Below are 23,390 nucleotides of genomic sequence, written 5' to 3'. Positions count from 1 at the left end.
AATTATATTATGACAGTGGTATTTGGGGAACACAATTTCAAAAAACTGTCGCAACCAAATATTTCCTTGATGTGGAAAAAGAGCTTCATTTGTTTTACATTTTAGATTTCAAGACATTTCATAGCGGACTATGTGGTATGAGCTTTGTTCACTGTTATAGTTAGTAAGCTGTTAATATCTGAGTAATTGTGGTCTCTTGTAAAGAGTTTTATAATTGGCAATAATAGCATAACTCCTTTTTTATAGAACAAACTTCTTTGTGGGGCGACCGAGAACTCACCTTTTGTCACATTAAGCAAAAACTGTCATGCATACGACTAAAAGGCAAATTAGATTGGGCATCGCGTCGTAGGAAATGCTGGCCTTCTAAAGTAAACAAATATATACATCAACTAGACATTTAAGATTATAGCAGGTACGTTGGTTTGAGTGTGAAAACAGCACTACCCAATTTCAACGAAACGACAATAGGACATTACTCATAGTACATATTATAAGCTTTGAACAGTACGGACAATAATAAGCTTTGAACAGTACGGACAATAATAAGCTTTGAACAGTACGGACAATCGGGCAATACTTAAAGTACTATAATAACCATTGAATCGAATGAACAATCGGGCAATACCAATAGAACATATATAGCCGTGTGTTCTTTAGTCGCATGAAAGTTGTTTCAACCTTTGTGTCGTTTTGAAAAGTTGTCACTCGAACATTTGTTTCTGACTTAAACTTTTGTATGGTCATTATCACTGCAATAGTTTACAACATATGGCCTTTGTCACAGCGAAAAACTTATAATGCAGATTCTTCTATTATAACGGGTCATCCAACGTAGGTGGTACGATGCACGCTTGTCAATATAACAGACATCATGACTGACATGCTTTTTTACAGGAACACAATTCACATGTTTACGGAAAGGCGATACCACATTCTGTAGATGTTTTTATACGAGAACTAATCCATCTTCTCAATAAGGACATTGCATATAATTACATATAGCAAGTACAGTTTAGTCAACTAATTTCTGTACTAGTAAAAATCGCCATTCTTGAATTAATTACAGGTGTCCGTATCACATCGTACAAACAGGTAAATAAATGTATTAGTAATAAACAAGTGACATTGACAATCGACATAAATATATGTTTTATCCCTTGACGGGAAGTTATATAATCATTATAGAGATATGGAGGTTACAATGTATGTTGTATGTTTGACTTTAGTTTTACCATTTGCTTTAGTTTCTGGATTACCTACAACACCACCAAACTTGAAAAAAGCTTCTGTGAAATCGCCCTTGAAGGAACTAGACGCAACTAATTTACAAAGTAAGTAGTTTTAGTTTGGGGCAATAGTTACTAGCTGTACGATAAAATAAGATAATCTTTATGTCAGACTCTCAAACGGTCCATGTATAAACTTTCTTGCATATAGTGTCTCTTTATGTCACAATCATCATTTAAAATCATATGTCCAAGATATTTAAGTCCATCAACAAATTCAAATAAATTACCACCACGTACAGATAAGTATTGAGCTCATTGTATATCTTCATATACTAGAAATATATATTTTCATCCATAGTTTTTTTAATCATTCAATTACCCTTCTTAAATCAACATAAATAAAAACGTTTACAAGTGCTTTATTAAAATATTGTTTTGAAAATAGCAATAATCCTTAGCTTTTTCGTTCATCTGTTATGGTCATTTTATAAAAATTAAACAAGTAAGATGATAAAACACCCCTTCACGCACACCAGGACACTCACCATTGATGACATTCAGTCCACTAGAATGATATTTTCGGTATATTATCTATCTATAAATGCAATTTACACGGATAACAAACCAATTCATTGAAAACCGAATGATATTGCTTGTTATCATGTCAGCTTTCAATAATTTGTAAAATTATAATGTTCAATAATTTACTCTCTAAAAAGAAAAATCACAAAAAAATTAACTCTGGGGAAAATTCAAATGGCAAATTCAGAAGCTCAAACACATCAAACGAAAGGATAACAACTGTTCATATTCGTGATTTGGTACATGTATTTTCATAATGTAGAAAATTTAAAGTACATTATGTAGATGGAAACTGGTTTATTGGTAGCTAAACCTCTCACATGTATGACAGTCGCGTCAAATTCCATCATATTGACAAAGATGCGTGAACAAAACAAACAGGCATAATAGGTAAAAATGTCCCAAATTCAGCAGTCAACATTGTGTTATAATCTTATTAAGGCTGTCCTTTTATTTAAAAAAAAACATGCAAACACCAGGCTTTCGATTAAGATAAGCAGTTACAGATTGTTTTAAAAAAGAGACAAGTGTCAATGTCAAACTGATGATCTGGTATTAATAACTTTTCTGTTCAATTTAATAGATATGTTTCTTTCACTTACACAAAGATATGTGGTATGATTGCCAATGAAACAACTATCGACTATCCACCAACGTTGAAAGCAATTATCTGTTTATGTTTTTACTGTTATGGAGGCATATCGGAATTTAAGTTTAAAGTTTCTTGAATCTTAAAATTATGAAAGTCTATTAAGTGTGGGAATTGACATGTTTCACTGAATTAACCGCAGAATGGTTAAAAATCTTATAGTTTACCCACCATCATTAGGAATTACGTCGTATTGTTTTATATAAATACAGATGAACGCGTTAATCATAGAAAACATGTGGACACTTTAGACTAGAAACTATCACAAATAAGAGGTAAAATTGTTTATCACTTGTCAAGGTGTTTACAAACAAGTATTTTGTATTAAGTGGTTAATCGTTTGACATGTGAAGACGAATTCTTAACAAGAGAGTAAATATATGTTGTGTTTGTGGAGGCATGTCACATTAAATATTGCAAACCTATGTGTTGCACTAGATAAGTAATTGGAATTCCAGAGCTCAAATATGACTTAAACCCAACAGTTCTCTTTCTTTATATTTATATTTTTTTGTCTTTGCATCTCAAATAAGCTCATTTTTTAAAGACTCTTACTTGAAACAGGCAGATAAAGAATGTACCAGGGTTGAACATGTTTGTGAGCGGTATATTCTTCATTAACCTCGGACAGCAGCACGAGAAAAAAAAGTAAAAAACAGTTACAACTGGCTCAACTCAATGGATTGGTACGGAGCACCAAATAAAAGAATAACATCAAAATGCTTGTTCACTGTAAAATCAAGGGGGTGTTGTATGATTCATGATGATTTCCACTGAGAAAACTATCCACCAACGTTCAAGTGAAGTGGATTAAAGCAATTAAAGGAAACGTGTGTCCTTCAACAAACCATAAAAACACATCCCGTATAAAGATATTCACTTGATATATCGTTTACACATATTTTATAGCAGTAGCACAACGGACGTCACATATGGAGCAGGATATATTCACTTTTCCGGAGCACCCGAGATAATCCAAGTTTTGTAATATCTTTAGTTTTCTATAGTGTGTTTTGTATACTGGAACTGCCGTTTGTCTTTTTGTCGTTTTTCGGTAGTTATTTTTTCCTTGACGTTGTCAGTTTTATTCCGAATTATTCGATCGTATGTTCTTTTGGTAGAGTTCGCCATTCTTCCACAGCCGTTTTCATCTCATTAAATCATATTCTCCCATACAAAAGTATCAATCTGTATACGCCCAACTCTATTTATGTAAAAACAAATAAAATACCAAGTCTGGTTACGGTCTACCTGAATTCATTTAGGAAAACACAAGTATTTTTAATATTTACATTAATTTAAAATAGAGAAAAAAATGTGAGACCTGTTTTTCACTTTTGCGTATGTTTTATTTTACAGCCTTGAATCGAGAAACAAGGAAAGCTTTGCTGAAGATTGTTGGAGATGAACTTTCAACGGCGCACGCTGTGATGAAATCTATTGAACCGGAAGTAAACGATTGTCAGCAGAAAGTAGATCAAAAATACTATGATTGTGTACAATGTGTTGATATGAAATGTCAAAATAGGTCAGTTCTGTGTGGATTTTAAATAAGATTGATTGTATAAGATTTGACTGTTTTCTTCAGAAGATTTTTAACGGCTGTCTCATTGGTTTCTAATTGGCGAGGAAACGTTTCATTTTGTTGTACTTTAATGTTAAGTTATTTGACTTATTGATTGCTTCACAAGACCGATGTCGTTTGTGTCTATATACATGTATGTCTCTGTTATTTCACCATTATTGATCAATGCTAGGTTCATCATGAGTCGAATGTACTTCAAAAAGAGCTGATTTGTGGTGTTTCATGAAAGAGTGAGGGTAAAAAGTAGAGAAATTGGAAAATCTTCGATTTTTTTGGGGACAATTGGTATAAGGCCACTGAGGTGTATAGAATCTAAGAATGTTTATAAGACGTAAAGAATTAAATATATTTTAATTCTGACATCACAGTAAAAACGTTAAACTGTCAAGGATAGTTGCCATATAAATTAAAACTTTAAAAATTGAGATAAACGAAATTTAAATAAAATAATTACGAACTGTGAATCGCTTTATTAAAAAGAAACCTTTAAAAATCCTAATTTGTGAACACTCAAATTAATCTGTGTTTCGACAAGCGGTTGTGTCGAGATTCTTTACAGTGAGATGGTTTAATATATAGGTTTTTTTTACTTCACAAAAAAACAGTATTAGAGTTACATAATTTTTGACAAATACCCAGTACGTTTTTTTCTTGCCACTAACTGAATAATATTATAATGTTATTTTCTTGAGTTATTGATCAGTAGAAAAGTAACCAAGCAACTGAAGAATGAAAAAAAAGCAACTGCAATATATTTTGGATATATATCAAAATTATTTTCGAACTTTAAACTATGATTACTCAAACTTTATTGTATGAACATACATCTCAAGGTACATGTATTACGCCTTAAGGTAAATAACGACAACTTGATAGACAAATTTATAAACTTATTAGGATATTACAATGTACAAAAAAAATGTACATCAAAATGTTACATGGTGCACCATTTGTGTACATAATATAATATGCACCATTTTTGCCAACCCAGGGAAAGGACCACCCTCTGGATCCGCCTCAACCTAGAGCCATTTAGCATGAGGTCATTGGTCCATAGACATAAACATAGAGAATACAGACAAGACACTTGTTCATACCACAAATGTCAATTTTAGTCCCACTTTAAATATTGGTAAACATGTTCATGATGTTACCGCATTTGTTATGCAGTTATACTATATAAAAAAATGAAGATATGGTATGATTGCAAATGAGACAACTCTCCACAAGAGACCAGAATGACACACAAATAAACAACTGTAGGTCACCGTACGGCCTTCAACAATGAGCAAAGCCCATACCGCATGCATAGTCAGCTATAAAAGGCCCCGAAATGACTGCAAAACAGTTCAATCCAGAACACTAACGGCCTTATTTATGTACCAAAAAAAACACTATCCAGAGGTTCTGTCGCATGTTATGTATTTTGATTAACAGCCCGTTCATATATGTCATACTGTGCATGGAATTAAATAACTGATCATTTTGGAAAATATTTATATCAAGAAATATATCTTCTTTGCAAAGCTTTGATTCCATATCCGCTTTAGCTTTATTGCTGTCCTGTTTAGTGTATAAGCTCTTCAATTCTTTTTTTTTTTATAAGTTTGGGATTTTCAAATGTTTTGGATTTGAGAAATTGGTAGCGTTAATGTTATGAAAGGGTCCTCGACCAAAATTCTACTTTTATTGTTTTATCACACATTGTTTTCATGGCTTCATCTACACAACTGTCATGCTCTGTACACCGATTGTAAGTGTTGCTCTATATGTGAAGGAAAGACGTCACAACTTATTCAATTTTTGTCTCTTTGAACTTACAAAAAAATAAGTATACCACTATATGTTTAATGAAACTAAGATTATCTCGCCCTTCAATGGAGTCAACTAAAAATAACTTAGCCACACACACACCAAATTGACACATGAACTAAAGAATTTATTGCATTTGTTCAAAATTTTAGGTATAAAGAGTGCAACGGTTCCATTCAAATATCAGCACCAAATAGCGGTGGTGTGTCTGTGTCCAATTCTGTAAATGACCGTGGACGACCGATCACAACTATTTGTACCGTAATGTGGGGACAGTCGAAGGCTTGTACAACTGTCATGAATCCGGAAGGAGCGTTTGCAACATCTATAAAAAGTATGGGAGATACTATACATGTACATTTACGAAGTGTTGCGAACGACTTTGGTGGCAGTGCCGGCATGTTTGTGAATCAGATGCACAGTGTGGTTGGTGATATGAACACTTCACGTGTAGTGAATGAAGGAGTAGAAAAAATGCTCAATGAACTGAATACTGAACTTGGTGGTATGCAGTATGAACTTCAGCATATGTTTGATGGAGTTGGTAGTGATATCCACCAGTCTATGACGGGCATGGACCATACGTTGTCTCAGATTGGACCGAACGTCAATCAGATGGTATCACAAAATGGAAATCAAATGTGGTCAAATGGTGGACACAGAATGCACATGATGCAACAAGGTCCTCATATGCAAATGCATCAGTCACTTAGTCAAATAGGTCCTAACGTGAATAGAATGGTTTCTCATATCGGACCCAACGTAAATATAGGAGTCAAAAAAGGTGTTAACAATATGATGCAGAATTTTCACCAAGGTTTTGGCCAATGGAGACAGAACTTTGGGCAGTCACTCAACAATATGTTATGTAAGTATGACAAAGAGATGCAATGGCAAATCCAATTCTCAATTTAAGTTTTATATTTTAACATGAAATCGTCCAAAATATTGTTATTTATGTATGATTCCTTTAAATTAAGTCAAAATTATATCTATGCTATTCGTTCATTGTATTAACATGAAGGGAGAGAAAATGGATAGTGATAATTGACTTTTTATTTTATTGTTGAGTTCTCTGTACCCTTTTCTCGCTCTCCCGCAGCAATATTCGACATTTTACAAAGGTCTTAAGACATCTTTGTTTACAGAGCATCAACACAGCACTTTTAACAAATGATTCAGCTTTACAAAATATAAAATTGAAAAATATCAGCCTCAACTTATTTGACTTACAATGAGCCACCACCTACAGTGTAGCAAATATATTTTACTTCCCTTGAATCTATTTTGTATGCCCTTAAGTCTAAAACAGCTGATATTTACTTTCATTTACACTATGATATACCGTCTCTTAACAAATGCATTGTAATATGCAGGCTGGTGTTTACAGTATAACAATGTATACAAAGAAACACAACTCTAAAATATCTGACATCTTTTTTCAGCAAACATGTTTGGAAGGAAAAAGCGTCAAGCTCAAATTATTTCTGATCCATTACATGAAGTACAATGTGATGTTATGTCGAAAAATTCTACTGTCTGCGCTGAATATAGAACAAGATGTCAGTCATGTCCACAAACTAGCAACATCACTGATGGAGACGTTATCCAACAAGGTAGATATTATTACAATAACTTGTGTAGTGATAGGCAGTGGATTTAACTATGAAGCTGCATATTAAGTGGCTTTTAACAGTTCTAATTTTGATAGTCTTACCATCTTAAAAGTGCTGATTTTGATAGTTTTGTGATCTTTAACACGATTCGTTCCTAAGATATGTTCAATTTGACGAAGCAACTCCTTCCTTATCCGTTTTAAATTGAATTATTTTATCTTTTTTTAATCAAATAATTGTCATGATACTGTGTGTCCTTCCACAAACTTGTTCTAATTATTATTGGTAACTGGTACCTTCTTTTGTCACCTTTTACTGACTTTATTCAATACAAAGAATTTGTTTAGTGATGTTTACTTTCATTTATCTATATTAATTTGATTTTTTTTTATATCTAATCTGAACATGCAGTTTCGTTTAATTTGTTTTGTATCTAAATAAATGTCTATTGAGCACAAAGTCATGTTTTTTTTCTCCGGCTGTTTATGACGTCTTTATACTAAATCCATTGGATGTTGGATGTGTACGGATTGATAGTTTAGTCTTAGATGCATGATTTATTTTTTAGTTGTTAGTGGCTTTGAACTAGCTGTCAGATAACTGCGAATACTCTCAGATCTGTTCGTTGTGTCTTTTTGTGTCGGTATGTATAAGAACCCGGCCGCGTCCACTTGTATTTTTGTACATCTGATGAGTTAAGCCTTTTACAACTGATTTTTTAGTTCGTTCTTATGTTGTACTGTTATACCACTGTCCCAGGGTAGGGGGAGGTAAGGGATCCCGCTAATATGTTTAACCACGCCACATTATTTATGTATGTGCCTGTCCTAAGTCAGGAGCCTATAAATTCAGTGGTTGTCGTTTGTTTATGTGTTACATATTTGTTTTTCGTTAATTTTTTTTACATAAATAAGGCCGTTAGTTTTCTAGTTTGAATTTTTTTACATTGTCTTATTTGGGCCTTTTATAGCTGACTATGCGGTATGGGCTTTGCTCATTGTTAAAGGCCGTACGGTGACCTATAGTTGTTAATGTCTGTGTCATTTTTGTCTCATTGGCAATCATACCACATCTTCTTTTGTATACTATATATTTATCAAATTGTTTTTTGTCCATTTTTTGCAGAATGTGGTGATGTTATTGTGGACAAAATAAATCAGATAAATTTGAAACTAGAAGAACTTGAACAGATAGAAGCTACAGTGATATCTGACAGAAAAATGCTGACAAAGGTAATTTGAATGTATTAACGATATGGAAAGTATGGGTAGCTAGGTTTATTTTGTAGTCAAGATAACATTTTTTATCATGGGTTCCGCAGCATGATACGCACGTCGGAAGGGTGCGTTTGTGTGCAAAAAACTATAGAGCCTTCGGGAGGGTGCGTTTGTGTACAAAATTTTATAGAGCCTTCGGGAGGGTGCGTTTGTGTACAAAACTCTATAGAGTTGGTTGCAATGAAAAATCAATTGCACAACAATTCAATTAAGGCATTGTTAAATTGTAAAGCTATATTACTTTACTTTTCCACAATTCTTTGTTTAAGACCGAATCATCATTAACTTTACATGTATCTAATTTGATTTACTGGTTCAGATAAACACAATATGGTAAAACATTTTTGTGAATCGTTGGTTGGCTGTTCTACATATGTAAGCAATTTCTAAATGAATCAGTAAAGATAATATTAACAGTTTGAAATTAATATTATAATAAAAAGTAATGGGTCATAAACTTGTGTTTTCCGTAGATCATCTCTGAGTCTTGCTGCTTAATAATTTGTTTTTTGTTTCCCTGTTTTAATTTTATCATTGTGTTTTCTTTCAGGTTGAGCTCGATCAGAAATCTTTGAATCCTGAGACTTTTGCCTTCAGCAAATTGTTCGTCACTGCAAAAATCAAAGGCCAGCCTTTAAGATTTCATTCGAAATCCGAATTGAAAATTATGGATCTCCCAAGTACAGGTCAAAATATTGCTAAACAAATCTGGAATTACTGGAACGACGCAGCAGTTCATAAACCAAAATAAACTGTCGGCACGAATTGAAGGACAACGTTATAATTGAGTCTTGTATTCATCCATTCATCATTGTTATTTCATCGTGATTTGTATATATTGTTGTATTCATTGTTAATATTTTATGGAATAAAAGAAACAAATTTTAATGATCGATGTTTTTAGTGTTGCAGCAATTAATTTTAGTTGTCTTTGACAAGAAATGATAATGTATAGTTCACCCAGACTTAAGCAATTTCAAGTTTTTTTAAAAATATCACTGACGCAGAAGTCCAAATGGTCACAATTTTAATGTATGTGTAGTTTTACCAGTTATAATGAAAAGAAAATGTTTTTTGTATCATTGGGTGTTTATCGGTGAAATACTTTTAAAAGACTTGTTTGGCACCGCCATATTCTATATATGTGCATGTCTAAGTTCAAAAGCTTGAGGCTAGACGTTTGTCGTTGGTGGCTGTCTGTCGTGTTTGTTTTTTCCTTAAATGTTTTAAGATAAATCGAAATGGTGGATTTCTCTTTTAAAATGTTTTGTAGATTTTGTTAAATGACATTTACATTGATGTAGAAATGAGACAATTGTTTAGTGTTAAATGTTGACCCCTTTTTTCTGACGCGTAGTCAGCACTTATGTAAAGAAATGCGTGTTCTTTTCACGTTATTACGGCTAGCGAAAACAGGAATCCAACTTCATTTATGATAATAATAATAATAATAATATCTTTATTTAGAGATAGTAGCTTATTTGGATTACACCAATTTTCAATAAGGCTCTCTTAATACAATAATAATTACATTAAAAATAAACAATGCATCAATAATAATGATAAATAAAGATTATATACAATTTAAAATACAATAAACAATTATGATATGGCATTACAGTACAAATATGATGGTATACATGTTAAAAGTACATAGATTTGTATTTATGTTTAAATTCGGATACTGTATTTGATTTCTTTATTGAATCAGGAAGAGCATTCCACACTTTTGGTCCAGTGTACGAGAAACTAGACTTATACAACTGTGTATTTGGTTTTGGAATAATAAAATTATTTGAGGATGAAAATCTGGTATTATATTTTTGGTTTGCAGAAGCTGATACAATAAGACTGGACACATATTCTGGATCTAAGCCATGTTTTGCCTTATACATTAGTAATGATTTGTAATATAGTATTCTTTGTGTGATTGGCACAATGTTACATTCGTGAAATAATTATTTTGAAGGTTTAGTGTAATCATGTTCGTCTAAAATTATTCTTGCTGCCCTTTTTTGCAGTTTAAGTAAACTATCTATTTAAGTAAACTATCTATTTAAGTAAACTATCTAATAGATAGTTATTACAGTTACCCCATATTGAACAACAATAATCTAAGTGAGGTAAAACGTAAGCGTTATAGTACATTTGTCTAGCTTTGAGATTTGTATATTTCTTTATCCTTTTTAGTAAAGCTAAAGAAGAGTTAACTTTTTTGGTTGTATAATCGATATAAGAAGACCAAGATAGAGATGCTTCAATAAAAACACCTAGAACCTTTTCACATGTACGTTCTACAATTTGTTGTCCATTTAAGGCAAGATTAATGTTTTCATTTGATGAAACGGTAAGCTTTTGTTATCGTCCATGATGTTCATTTTCTGTAAAGGAACTGTATATAAATTTATAAAATCTTGACATATTCTGCAGATTAAGGGTATCTATCCAAGTTACAGTTTGCATAAGCGGTGAACGACACAACTGTTTAGAAGTCTATCCACTTCGCATTTTGGCCATCTGATTCTTTTGTACGCTACTGAATTGTTTTATGTAGGCGAAACGCGTGTCTAGCTGGTGCACAAATATATTTTACTCGTCCGAAATCTACTATCATATAAAAAAAGAAGATGTGGTATGATTGCCAAATGAGACAACTATATCCACAAAAGACCAAAATGACACAGACATTAACAACTATAGGTCACCGTACGGCCTTCAACAATGAGCTAATCCCATACCGCGTAGTCAGTTATAAAAGGCCCCGATAAGACAATGTAAAACAATTCAAACGAGAAAACTAACGGCCTTATTTAAGTAAAAAAAATTAACGAAAAACAAATATGGAACATATAAACAAACGACAACCACTTAATTTACAGGCTCCTGACTTGAATACATATATGAATAATGTGGCGGGGTTAAAATCATAGTCTACTGAATCGCATTTACTTGATATTAATCCTATGCAAATAAAATATAACGCATTAAACCTCTCATAGCAAACACTCCATTTAAGTTATATCAGCTTTGACCCTGTTTGATTTCACAAATAAATGCTTAATTCTTTTAATGGCATATACGTGATTTCCTGACTACAAATCTACTTATAATGATATTCTGACTTACTTCAGTTAAGACTGAATACTAAAGGTATACAAATTATATAAAAAGTTCATAGCACTGTTTTATTACAATTATTATAATAACTTTTTAATGTAAATGTACCAGAAAACTGTAACCGTTTACGATAAATGAAATGTTTTAGTGGAGAAATCAATGCGAATTATTTTTTTATCTGCATAATAAATCCTACTTTTAAATGTAAATATATATGACAACATGCAGGCACAAACCAGCAGAATCTGTGTACAATCAGTCTCTCGAGGGTTGACCAAATAATGTCGCCAGTCTTGACCTTATTTCTGTTCATCTTTAACTGTTATGTAATAGTAGGAAGTCAGTACAGTCGAGAGAAAACTTATAAAAGGAAAACAGTGAACGGTATTCTGTACATCGATGAAAGTCTACATCCGGGATTTTACAACTTTATTGACCCATTTTACGGTTCGGACAGTTCCAATAATAATTCCGGGTCCAACAGTCAACAGGGTAGAATTACTGCTCCGCCCTTTGGAAAACCTGCATTTGTAGGAGGACGTGAATCGTTCGGGAAAAACTTCTGTAGCAACGGAAAATGTGCTGGACATTCATTTAGCGACTTTCAAAAAGTATTTGTCAATCTATTTTTCAAACGAGATGCTATTGTCGAATTGGATAATCTTAATAGACTTATACACCTACGGCAAAATACACCGGTAAAGCCTGGAAAACCAGGTAGACCAGGGAACAACACAGGCATACCAGGTAGCCAAGGTAGACCAGGGTTTCCACTATCAGATGACGATGGTGATCAATGTTGTCCAACGTAAGTTCATCGTATATCATACAAGATAAAATAAGAAATGATGATAAAAAGGTTTTTACTACTGATGCATATATAATAGTTGATATAATACGTAGCAGATAATATACAGGGTTAGCTTTATAAGAAAAGCATTTTCATAAGAAAGAAAAAAAGTGTTGATACATTTTAAGAATAACAAATAGTTTATTTCAGACGCCTCAGCCATATAAGTGATACGCACCTGATAAATACAGACGGTATAGAAAGAGAGATTGTTCATTTTATTGGTGGAATCCCACCGTATCAACAGTTTATACCAGTAGGACAGTGTGTGTAAGTTATACATTTATACAGTAAATATGACAATGCATACATGAAAGAAAGACTATCCACCAGAATTTTTTTAATCTTAATCACAGGGGCTTGTTACAATTGCCGGGTTTACTATCCATACGAACCCCTGTACAAGCCCCTGTGTCTTAATGACACACGATCTAGTAAGAATATAACATTTGACTAAGTGTGTGCTTTTCTGATAACTTCCTTGTATATGATGACAGACGATGCACCAGTTGCTCTCAAAACAAAATCGATCAAAGCAGGCTTAATGACACAGAAATTGACAAATATAGGTCATCATACGGCTTTTAGAAATAGCTATATATAGGCAAAGCCCACAGAACATAGTAAGCCATAAAGGCCCCGAAATCACAAATATAAAACAATTGAAACAAGAAAACTAACGGCACAAAATAATAAATGAAAAACAAACATGTAACACAGCAACAAACGACAAATATTTAATTACAGACTCCGGACTTTGAATAGGCACATGCATAATGTGGCGGGGTTAAACATGTGTTCGGGTGTTTAACCCTACCCTTACATAGGACAGTGGTATTACAGTTCCACGAAAGAACAGTTCCACGAAAGAACAAACTATAAAAATCGGTTTTGAAAAGGCTTAACTCATCAGATAGGTATACATAGAATACATCTTACAAAAAACATAGAGTGGATGTGGCAGGGTACTTGTACATCCCAACAACAAAAAGACACTAAGTACAGATCTCAGAGTACTCACAGCTACATTTGTACTGACAGCTAGTTCAAAGACTCTAACAACTTATCAAAAATCATGCATCTCTGTATACATTTTAACACCTGGCAAATTATGCTAACCACTCACGTTCAGCGATTAAATTGACTAATTGCAAATTCAAAGTCTTTTTTAAGACAATGTTAATATGTTGACTGTGAATTGCCTTTCTAATTTGTTTTGATTTGAAAGGCTGCCGTCTTTTGACCTTACGTTTCCTTTTATTCATTAATAAAATATCGACGACTGTAAGAGATTTTAAGGCCTTCAACGGATATTTCTTCATTTACAGGTTTTTAATTTGTTTTTTATAAACAAATAATTGTGTACATTGTAGGTCGTCTGGTATTTGCACAGACTGCCGGATTCAGCAGCGTCTTCACTTCCTGTTAATAGTAGATCCAGATGCATTGCAGTTTCCTCCTGTGAAATTTGACAAATTTTATGTAAACAGCTATTGCTCTTGTAAAAATAGATAAATAAACAACTGATACATGTTAAGAATTATAAGACACGTGTAGTTATAATGTTTTTTTTCGTACTTGTTTTTCCCCCAATTTATGGGCATTCCTTTATAGCTTGTTGTTCGGTGTGAGCCAAGGCTCCGTGTTGAAGGCCGTACTTTAACCTATAATGGTTTAATTTTTAAATTGTTATTTGGATGGAGAGTTGTCTCATTGGCACTCACACCACATCTTCCTATATCTATTATGTTTTCTGGTCTGTGCGTCCGTCCGTCTGTTCGTCCGTTTGTTCCGTTTCAGGTTAAAGTTCCGGTTAAAGATTTTGGTCGAGGTAATTTTTGATGAAGTTGAAGTCCGATCAACTTGAAACTTATTAAAGATGTTTCCTATGATACATATGATCCTATGTTTCCAATTTTAAGGCAAAATAAGAGATTTTAACACACGTTAAAGCTTTTAAATAACTTTATGTATGAGAGTCAATTTTTAAAAATAAGTGCGTATCAATACACCAATACTTTCCACAATAACGTTTTGTGCAAACGATTCAGAAATTTAAATTTTGTTCCAAATTAAGCACAACTTTGTTCGAACTTCTGATATGAGTATATGAACCTGGTAAAGTTCTTGCAACAGCTGTTTTTCTTGGAGTCCGTGTTAATAACATCAACTAAGGACTACTTCACATGTGTATGTTTTTATGAACAGCCATACACACATAAAAGCGTTTCGATGAAAACAGTAATCTTCAAAAACGTGTTTGTAAGTTGGCACATTTCATGCTAACAAATTCTGAGGACAAAGTTTGTCGAAAGTGACAATGAACATACACTATAACGTGATATGAAATTAGCTGTCTAACCAATCTCTTCGTTTTGGACAAAAAGAGTATTTTTAACCTTTATGCATTTAAATGTTACAACCTGTTCAATGCTCTTCCGCTTTGTATTTGAGATTTTGTTTATTCTAATAATGAGTCTCGTGTAGTCTACACGTCGAGAAAAAGACATGCAAGCATATTCCTTTAATACGTATGTGGGATTTAATCACGAATAATAATTACACATTGAAAAGAAAACTGGATTGAATTCCGATATAATAAATCCAGACATGATATCCGACTTTATGCATGTAAACAAAGTATGAATCTTATCCGACAATTAATGCTCCACTAAACTTTCAGTCCAAGTTTAGATAATGAGGGACATTCAATCATATCAGAAAGTGTTTTGGTGGAGTATAATAACTGAAACAACTTCACACGTATTCCATACACTCAAATAATCTCAGGTTGTTCTCCGATTCTCAATATTGTTTTTTTTTTTCATCCTGTGTTCTCTTAAAGAAATTATGGTATTTGAATAGAGAATGGATATCTGTCTATTAATGTTACGTTGAACTTCGAATTGACTCTATAGATAAGGAATAGTAATGTCCATGATAGTTTGATAAAGACGGTCCGTTATTGCTTTCTTATAAACTAAATGTCCAATACGGACAAGATTATAGAAATTGTAGCTAGATTAATATTATCTGCTTTGCCAATGAACATAAATGTTGGTTTCTTATCATCATTACAATTTGATCTTCCCTCACTATTTGACATTCTCGCCTTTGTTAATCGTAGTCCGTAGAAGTATTTTTCCCTGTCACTTTGATGCTTACAGAGAATTGCTCTTAAATAGTACATTATGACATAAGTTGTCTAGAATATATCAAAAAATGAATTATAGTGATATTGTTCCAATCAAAGACCGGTGCCTTGTGCTAATCATCAGACCACGTTATTTTGGTATACATCTACTCTTTGGTCGGGTTGTTATCCCTTCGACAAATTCTCCATTTCAATTACCTATGTAGCACACGGTATGAGCGAAGATTACCTATGTAGAACACGGTATGAGAGAAGATTACCTATGTAGCACACGGTATGAGAGAAGATTACCTATGTAGCACACGGTATGAGAGAAGATAACCTATGTAGCACACGGTATGAGAGAAGATTACCTATGTAGCACACGGTATGAGAGAAGATTACCTATGTAGCACACGGTATGAGAGAAGATTACCTATGTAGCACACGGTATGAGAGAAGATTACCTATGTAGCACACGGTATGAGAGAAGATTACCTATGTAGCACACGGTATGAGAGAAGATTACCTATGTAGCACACGGTATGAGAGAAGATAACCTATGTAGCACACGGTATGAGAGAAGATTACCTATGTAGCACACGGTATGAGAGAAGATTACCTATGTAGCACACGGTATGAGAGAAGATTACCTATGTAGCACACGGTATGAGAGAAGATTACCTATGTAGCACACGGTATGACCGAAGATCCTATGTAGCACACGATATGAGAGAAGATCCTATGTAGCACACGGCATGAGAGAAGATCCTATGTAGCACACGGTATGAGCGACGATCCTATGTAGCACACGGTATGAGCGAAGATTACCTATGTAGCACACGGTATGAGCGAAGATCCTATGTAGCACACGGTATGAGCGAAGATTACCTATGTAGCACACAGTATGAGCGAAGATTACCTATGTAGCACACGGTATGAGAGAAGATAACCTATGTAGCACACGGTATGAGAGAAGATTACCTATATAGCACACGGTATGAGAGACGATTACCTATGTAGCACACGGTATGATAGAAGATTACCTATGTAGCACACGGTATGAGAGAAGATTACCTATGTAGCACACGGTATGAGAGAAGATTACCTATGTAGCACACGGTATGAGAGAAGATTACCTATGTAGCACACGGTATGAGAGAAGATTACCTATGTAGCACACAGTATGAGGGAAGATCCTATGTAGCACACGGTATGAGAGAAGATCCTATGTAGCACACGGCATGAGAGAAGATCCTATGTAGCACACGGTATGAGCGAAGATTACCTATGTAGCACACAGTATGAGAGAAGATTACCTAGGTAGCACACGGTATGAGCGAAGATTCTATGTAGCACACGGTATGAGAGAAGATCCTATGTAACACACGGTATGAGAGAAGATTACCTATGTAGCACACGGTATGAGAGAAGATTACCTATGTAGCACACGGTATGAGAGAAAATTACCTATGTAGCACACGGTATGAGAGAAGATTACCTATGTAGCACACGGTATGAGAGAAGATTACCTATGTAACACACGGTATGAGAGAAGATTACCTATGTAGCACACGGTATGAGCGAAGATCCTATGTAGCACACGGTATGAGAGAAGATCCTATGTAGCACACGGTATGAGAGAAGATCCTATGTAGCACACGGCATCAGCGAAGATCCTATGTAGCACACGGTATGAGCGAAGATTACCTATGTAGCACACGGTTTGAGAGAAGATTACCTATGTAGCACACGGTATGAGCGAAGATCCTATGTAGCACACGGTATGAGAGAAGATCCTATGTAGCACACGGTATGAGCGAAGATAATTATGTAGCACGCGGTATGAGAGAAGATAACCTATGTAGCACACGGTATGAGAGAAGATTACCTATGTGACACACGGTATGAGAGAAGATTACCTATGTAACACACGGTATGAAAGAAGATTACCTATGTAGCACACGGTATGAGAGAAGATTACCTATGTAGCACACGGTATGAGAGAAGATTACCTATGTAGCACACGGTATGAGAGAAGATTACCTATGTAGCACACGGTATGAGAGAAGATTACCTATGTAGCACACGGTATGAGAGAAGATTACCTATGTAGCACACGGTATGAGAGAAGATTACCTATGTAGCACACGGTATGAGAGAAGATTACCTATGTAGCACACGGTTTGAGCGAAGATCCTATGTAGCACACGATATGAGAGAAGATCCTATGTAGCACACGGCATGAGAGAATATCCTATGTAGCACACGGTATGAGCGAAGATTACCTATGTAGCACACGGTATGAGAGAAAATTACCTATGTACCATACGGTATGAGCGAAGATCCTATGTAGCACACGGTATGAGAGAAGATCCTATGTAGCACACGGTATGAGCGAAGATTACCTATGTAGCACACGGTATGAGAGAAGATAACCTATGTAGCACACGGTATGAGAGAAGATTACCTATGTAGCACATGGTATGAGAGAAGATTACCTATGTAGCACACGGTATGAGAGAAGATTACCTATGTAGCACACGGTATGAGAGAAGATTACCTATGTAGCACACGGTATGGGAGAAGATTACCTATGTAGCACACGGTATGAGCGAAGATCCTATGTAGCACACGGTATGAGAGAAGATCCTATGTAGCACACGGCATGAGAGAAGATCCTATGTAGCACACGGTATGAGCGAAGATTACCTATGTAGCACACGGTATGAGAGAAGATAACCTAGGTAGCACACGGTATGAGCGAAGATTCTATGTAGCACACGGTATGAGAGAAGATCCTAAGTAGCACACGGTATGAGAGAAGATTACCTATGTAGCACACGGTATGAGAGAAGATTACCTATGTAGCACACGGTATGAGAGAAAATTACCTATGTAGCACACGGTATGAGAGAAGATTACCTATGTAGCACACGGTATGAGAGAAGATTACCTATGTAGCACACGGTATGAGCGAAGATCCTATGTAGCACACGGTATGAGAGAAGATCCTATGTAGCACACGGCATCAGAGAAGATCCTATGTAGCACATGGTATGAGCGAAGATTACCTATGTAGCACACGGTATGAGAGAAGATTACCTATGTAGCACACGGTATGAGCCAAGATCCTATGTAGCACACGGTATGAGAGAAGATCCTATGTAGCACACGGTATGAGCGAAGATAATTATGTAGCACACGGTATGAGAGAAGATTACCTATGTAGCACATGGTATGAGAGAAGATTACCTATGTAGCACACGGTTTGAGAGAATATTACCTATGTAACACACGGTATGAGAGAAGATTACCTATGTAGCACACGGTATGAGAGAAGATTATCTATGTAACACACGGTATGAGAGAAGATTACCTATGTAGCACACGGTATGAGAGAAGATTACCTATGTAGCACACGGTATGAGAGAAGATTACCTATGTAGCACACGGTATGAGAGAAGATTACCTATGTGACACACGGTATGAGAGAAGATTACCTATGTAGCACACGGTATGAGCGACCTATGAAGCACACGGTATGAGCGACCTATGTAGCACACGGTATGAGCGACCTATGTAGCACACGGTATGAGCGACCTATGTAGCACACGGTATGAGAGAAGATTACATATGTAGCACATGGTATGAGCGACCTATGTAACACACGGTATGAGAGAAGATTACCTATGTAGCACACGGTTTGAGAGAAGATTACCTATGTAGCACACGGTATGAGAGAAGATTACCTATGTAACACACGGTATGAGAGAAGATTACCTATGTAACACACGGTATGAGCGAAGATTACCTATGTAGCACACGGTATGAGAGAAGATTACCTATGTAGCACACGGTATGAGAGAAGATTACCTATGTAACACACGGTATGAGAGAAGATTACCTATGTAACACACGGTATGAGCGAAGATTACCTATGTAGCACACGGTATGAGAGAAGATTGCCTATGTAGCACACGGTATGAGCAAGGATTACCTATGTAACACACGGTATGAGCGAAGATTACCTATGTAGCACACGATATGAGAGAAGATTACCTATGTAACACACGGTATGAGAGAAGATTACCTATGTAGCACACGGTATGAGAGAAGATTACCTATGTAGCACACGGTATGAGTGAAGATTACCTATGTAGCACACGGTATGAGAGAAGATTACCTATGTAGCACACGGTATGAGAGAAGATTACCTATGTAACACACGGCATGAGAGAAGATTACCTATGTAGCACACGGTATGAGAGAAGATTACCTATGTAGCACACGGTATGAGAGAAGATTACCTATGTAGCACACGGTATGAGAGAAGATTACCTATGTAACACACGGTATGAGAGAAGATTACCTATGTAGCACACGGTATGAGAGAAGATTACCTATGTAGCACACGGAATGAGAGAAGATTACCTATGTAGCACACGGTATGAGAGAAGATCACCTATGTAGCACACGGTATGAGAGAAGATTACCTATGTAACACACGGTATGAGAGAAGATTACCTATGTTACACACGGTATGAGAGAAGATTACCTATGTTAAGCTGGGTCACACATTCACGATTTTTACTACCGTCCTCAACAGGACCATTCCCGATTAAAATTTATCAAAAGTCTGATCAAGATCCTGTGAATCGTGGATGGAAATTCAAACTTAAATCAAAATTTGTAAAAAAAAACAATTTCATCACGACAACAATCAGATAGTGTTCAGGAAGCGAGGATATTCAACCGTTTCTAAGCGAATTAGTCCCGATAATCCCGTTCTGAATCCGCTTCTAACCCGATTTGTACTTTTCGCCAGGTAAAATTTAACCGAGTATGTCAGGACTTCGTCCCGACTCTACCGAACGTAATCCGACAGCGATCAGACAGTGACCAGATAGTGAACCGACGCTGACGGAAGATATCCGTTAGAAAATTGTAGGCATATTCGGGATGATCAGGTACTGTCGGAACGGAGTCCTATCACGGTCCGCTCTTTCGCATTGCAAACGGCTTTGTCTGGTCTCGGTCGTATTGTATTCTGTAATTGTCGGGACTCTGACGTGGGTATCAATGATTAATTTCGTATTAATAACGGGACTATTTCGGAACGGTTTCGGCAAAAAACGGTTCGCAATCGACAAGATCTGGATGCAATCTGGACTCAATCGGCAGAAAAACAACTATGAAAAATTACTCCAGATCATTCCCGTTCCACAAGACACCGTCCAGAATACACAAGACATTGTTCGGAATTCGATCCGATACAGCAGAAACTGTCACGACATAGCCACGATTGTAATCCGAGTAGACAAAATCGGCTAAGTTGTCCCGAATGTTACGGGACGCACCTAACTGTCGGGGTGCTTTGCCGAACTATTCGGATCCTTCCCGACCTGTAAGAATCTGTTACGAACTAAAACGACTGCGTTCAGACAATGATAGGATATTCCAGATGTAATTGAGGATACTAATCCGACTTTTACACTTTTCGTGTCGTATTGCTGTCTGATCTCAAACGGGAGCAATAATCGGCAATGTGTGAACCCCGCATTACACACGGTATGAGAGAAGATTACCTATGTAGCACACGGTATGAGAGAAGATTACCTATGTAGCACACGGTATGAGAGAAGATTACCTATGTAACACACGGTATGAGAGAAGATTGCATATGTAGCACACGGTATGAGAGAAGATTACCAATGTAACACACGGTATGAGAGAAGATTACATATGTAGCACACGGTATGAGAGAAGATTACTATTTGGTCTCGTCTTTTGCCTGTCTTTTGTCTTTTCTTCACTTCAGTGTTTCTGTTGTTTCGTTAGTTGATTTTTTCCGTCGGTTTTAGTTTCTAACCCGGAATGTGTCTTGTCTCAATCAATTTATAGCTCGATCTAATTTGAATCGATCTAAATAAAACCAGTTAGCGTTCACATTATCTTTTATCATATCGATCTCTATCGGTCTAATCTGAACCACTGCGTTCACACTACAATTAAAAACGCAATCGATCTAACATTTTTGCCCGTAAAACTGTAATGTTCATGTATAAATAGAACTGATTTATTAAATTCATGTGTTGATACACTGATACACACACTTGGGGGAAAAATTGGATAAAGTTATTGTTTCTCTTGAATCACAAGTTAACATTTTGATACTGGTGTTATTGCAGTTTTCTTAAACTTTGAAAAAAATAACTGTAGCAACGAAGTTACAACACGACGCCGGAAATACTGCGGTTCCTGCAAAGACAAAATATCAACATAAGAAAAGAAAACACACTGGCAGATTTCGCAAATCTATGCTATGGCGAAGACAACATGATGTTTACAGTTTGTGTTAAAGGTCTTTTAAAAGAGAAATATCGATGAAACAACGAACCTCTGAGATCGTTTTGCTGAACGGGTCGTTGTCGACCTGGGTACTCCATCAACGTACCCTGGGTACTTTTACTTTCAATGATGGTACCCTGGGTACCGTGTTTTGGATGAATGGTACCAATAGGGTACGTTTCCGTCGATAATCGTACCCAGCTTCGTACCGATTTGAGTCTTGAAATTTATCGCGAGATTTCTTAGGAGTTCCGAATAGTCTGATGTTGGTGGTTAGCCCGTGGGTTGATTTTTAATTATATTCTACACTTGTAAACAACAAATGGACGATGGATTTGATTCGGGGTTACAATGATTCAGAAACAGAATCAGATGAGAACGAACATGATTTAAGAACGCATCAGTGTTCTCCTTTTTTGAAAGAGGTAAGGTGGGTGTTTTGAAAATCCAACTTCCAACCGGACGTTACGCATAGAACAGAACGCAGAAGATCAGCCCCCCCCCCCCCCCCCCCCCCCCCCCCCATTTCCCCATAATTTATCAAACGTTTCTGTAGCATTATAGCTAAGCATTACATACTTCCTACCTTCAACACATTCACCAAAACCTCCACAATTCCGGAGACAGTTGTCTGTCCCATTGCAGAGGAGGTTCTCCCGAGCAACCCAAATTCTCTGTTTTGGTTTATCAATGTCTTCACTCTTGAATATAATTGTGTCTGTCAAAAATCCATTTTCTCCCTTTTCAGCTTTCACATATTTTGTTTTAACTTCTCTTCCTTTCCGGATAATATTGGCCAAGTTGAAAGTTTCAATAGAATCCAAATACTCCTTAAGATTTTCTTGTTTAATTTTCCGCGCCATTTTGCATCATCAACAACATCAGCAACATCCGGAGATGTTCCGATAGCAATCACGTGGTTTTAAGACGAGAGTAGGGTACGTTTAATACTCCGCGGTACCATGACGCATTTTATTTCAAACGAGGGTACGTGTATGACAAAACACGGTACCCAGGGTACCATCATTGAAAGTAAAAGTACCCAGGGTACGTTGATGGAGTACCCAGGTCGACAACGACCCGTTCAGCGATAGGCTGGCCGCTTTACATGCGCATACGTTATTTTCAATTCAATCGTACTAGTTTAAACCGATCTCTGCGTTCACATCTAAAGTAAGATCGGTTT

General features: G+C 35.8%; 1 protein-coding gene across 1 annotated transcript; it reads left to right on the top strand.

The window, feature by feature from the left end:
- The first annotated feature begins 903 nt into the window (after positions 1 to 903).
- LOC134706463 (uncharacterized) lies at positions 904 to 9,641 on the top strand. The gene is made up of 6 exons (XM_063565426.1): positions 904 to 1,334; positions 3,823 to 3,991; positions 6,013 to 6,728; positions 7,306 to 7,476; positions 8,602 to 8,708; positions 9,304 to 9,641. Exons 1-6 carry the CDS (start codon positions 1,193 to 1,195, stop codon positions 9,502 to 9,504), a joined length of 1,506 nt encoding a protein of 501 aa, XP_063421496.1. The 5' UTR covers positions 904 to 1,192; the 3' UTR covers positions 9,505 to 9,641.
- Positions 9,642 to 23,390: the final 13,749 nt, after the last annotated feature.

This window comes from Mytilus trossulus, chromosome 2 (assembly GCF_036588685.1).
Source record: "Mytilus trossulus isolate FHL-02 chromosome 2, PNRI_Mtr1.1.1.hap1, whole genome shotgun sequence".
Lineage (NCBI taxonomy): Eukaryota > Metazoa > Mollusca > Bivalvia > Mytilida > Mytilidae > Mytilus > Mytilus trossulus.
Note: the sequence above shows the minus strand (reverse complement) of the source record. Positions and strands in the feature narration are given on the sequence as shown.

Excerpts from the sequence above, each read along its gene's own strand:
- LOC134706463 (XM_063565426.1), top strand. The coding sequence starts at position 1,193 with ATGGAGGTTACAATGTATGTTGTATGTTTGACTTTAGTTTTACCATTT. Across the intron at positions 1,335-3,822 it reads AGACGCAACTAATTTACAAA|CCTTGAATCGAGAAACAAGG; the intron begins GTAAGTAGTTTT and ends TTTATTTTACAG. Across the intron at positions 7,477-8,601 it reads TGGAGACGTTATCCAACAAG|AATGTGGTGATGTTATTGTG; the intron begins GTAGATATTATT and ends CATTTTTTGCAG.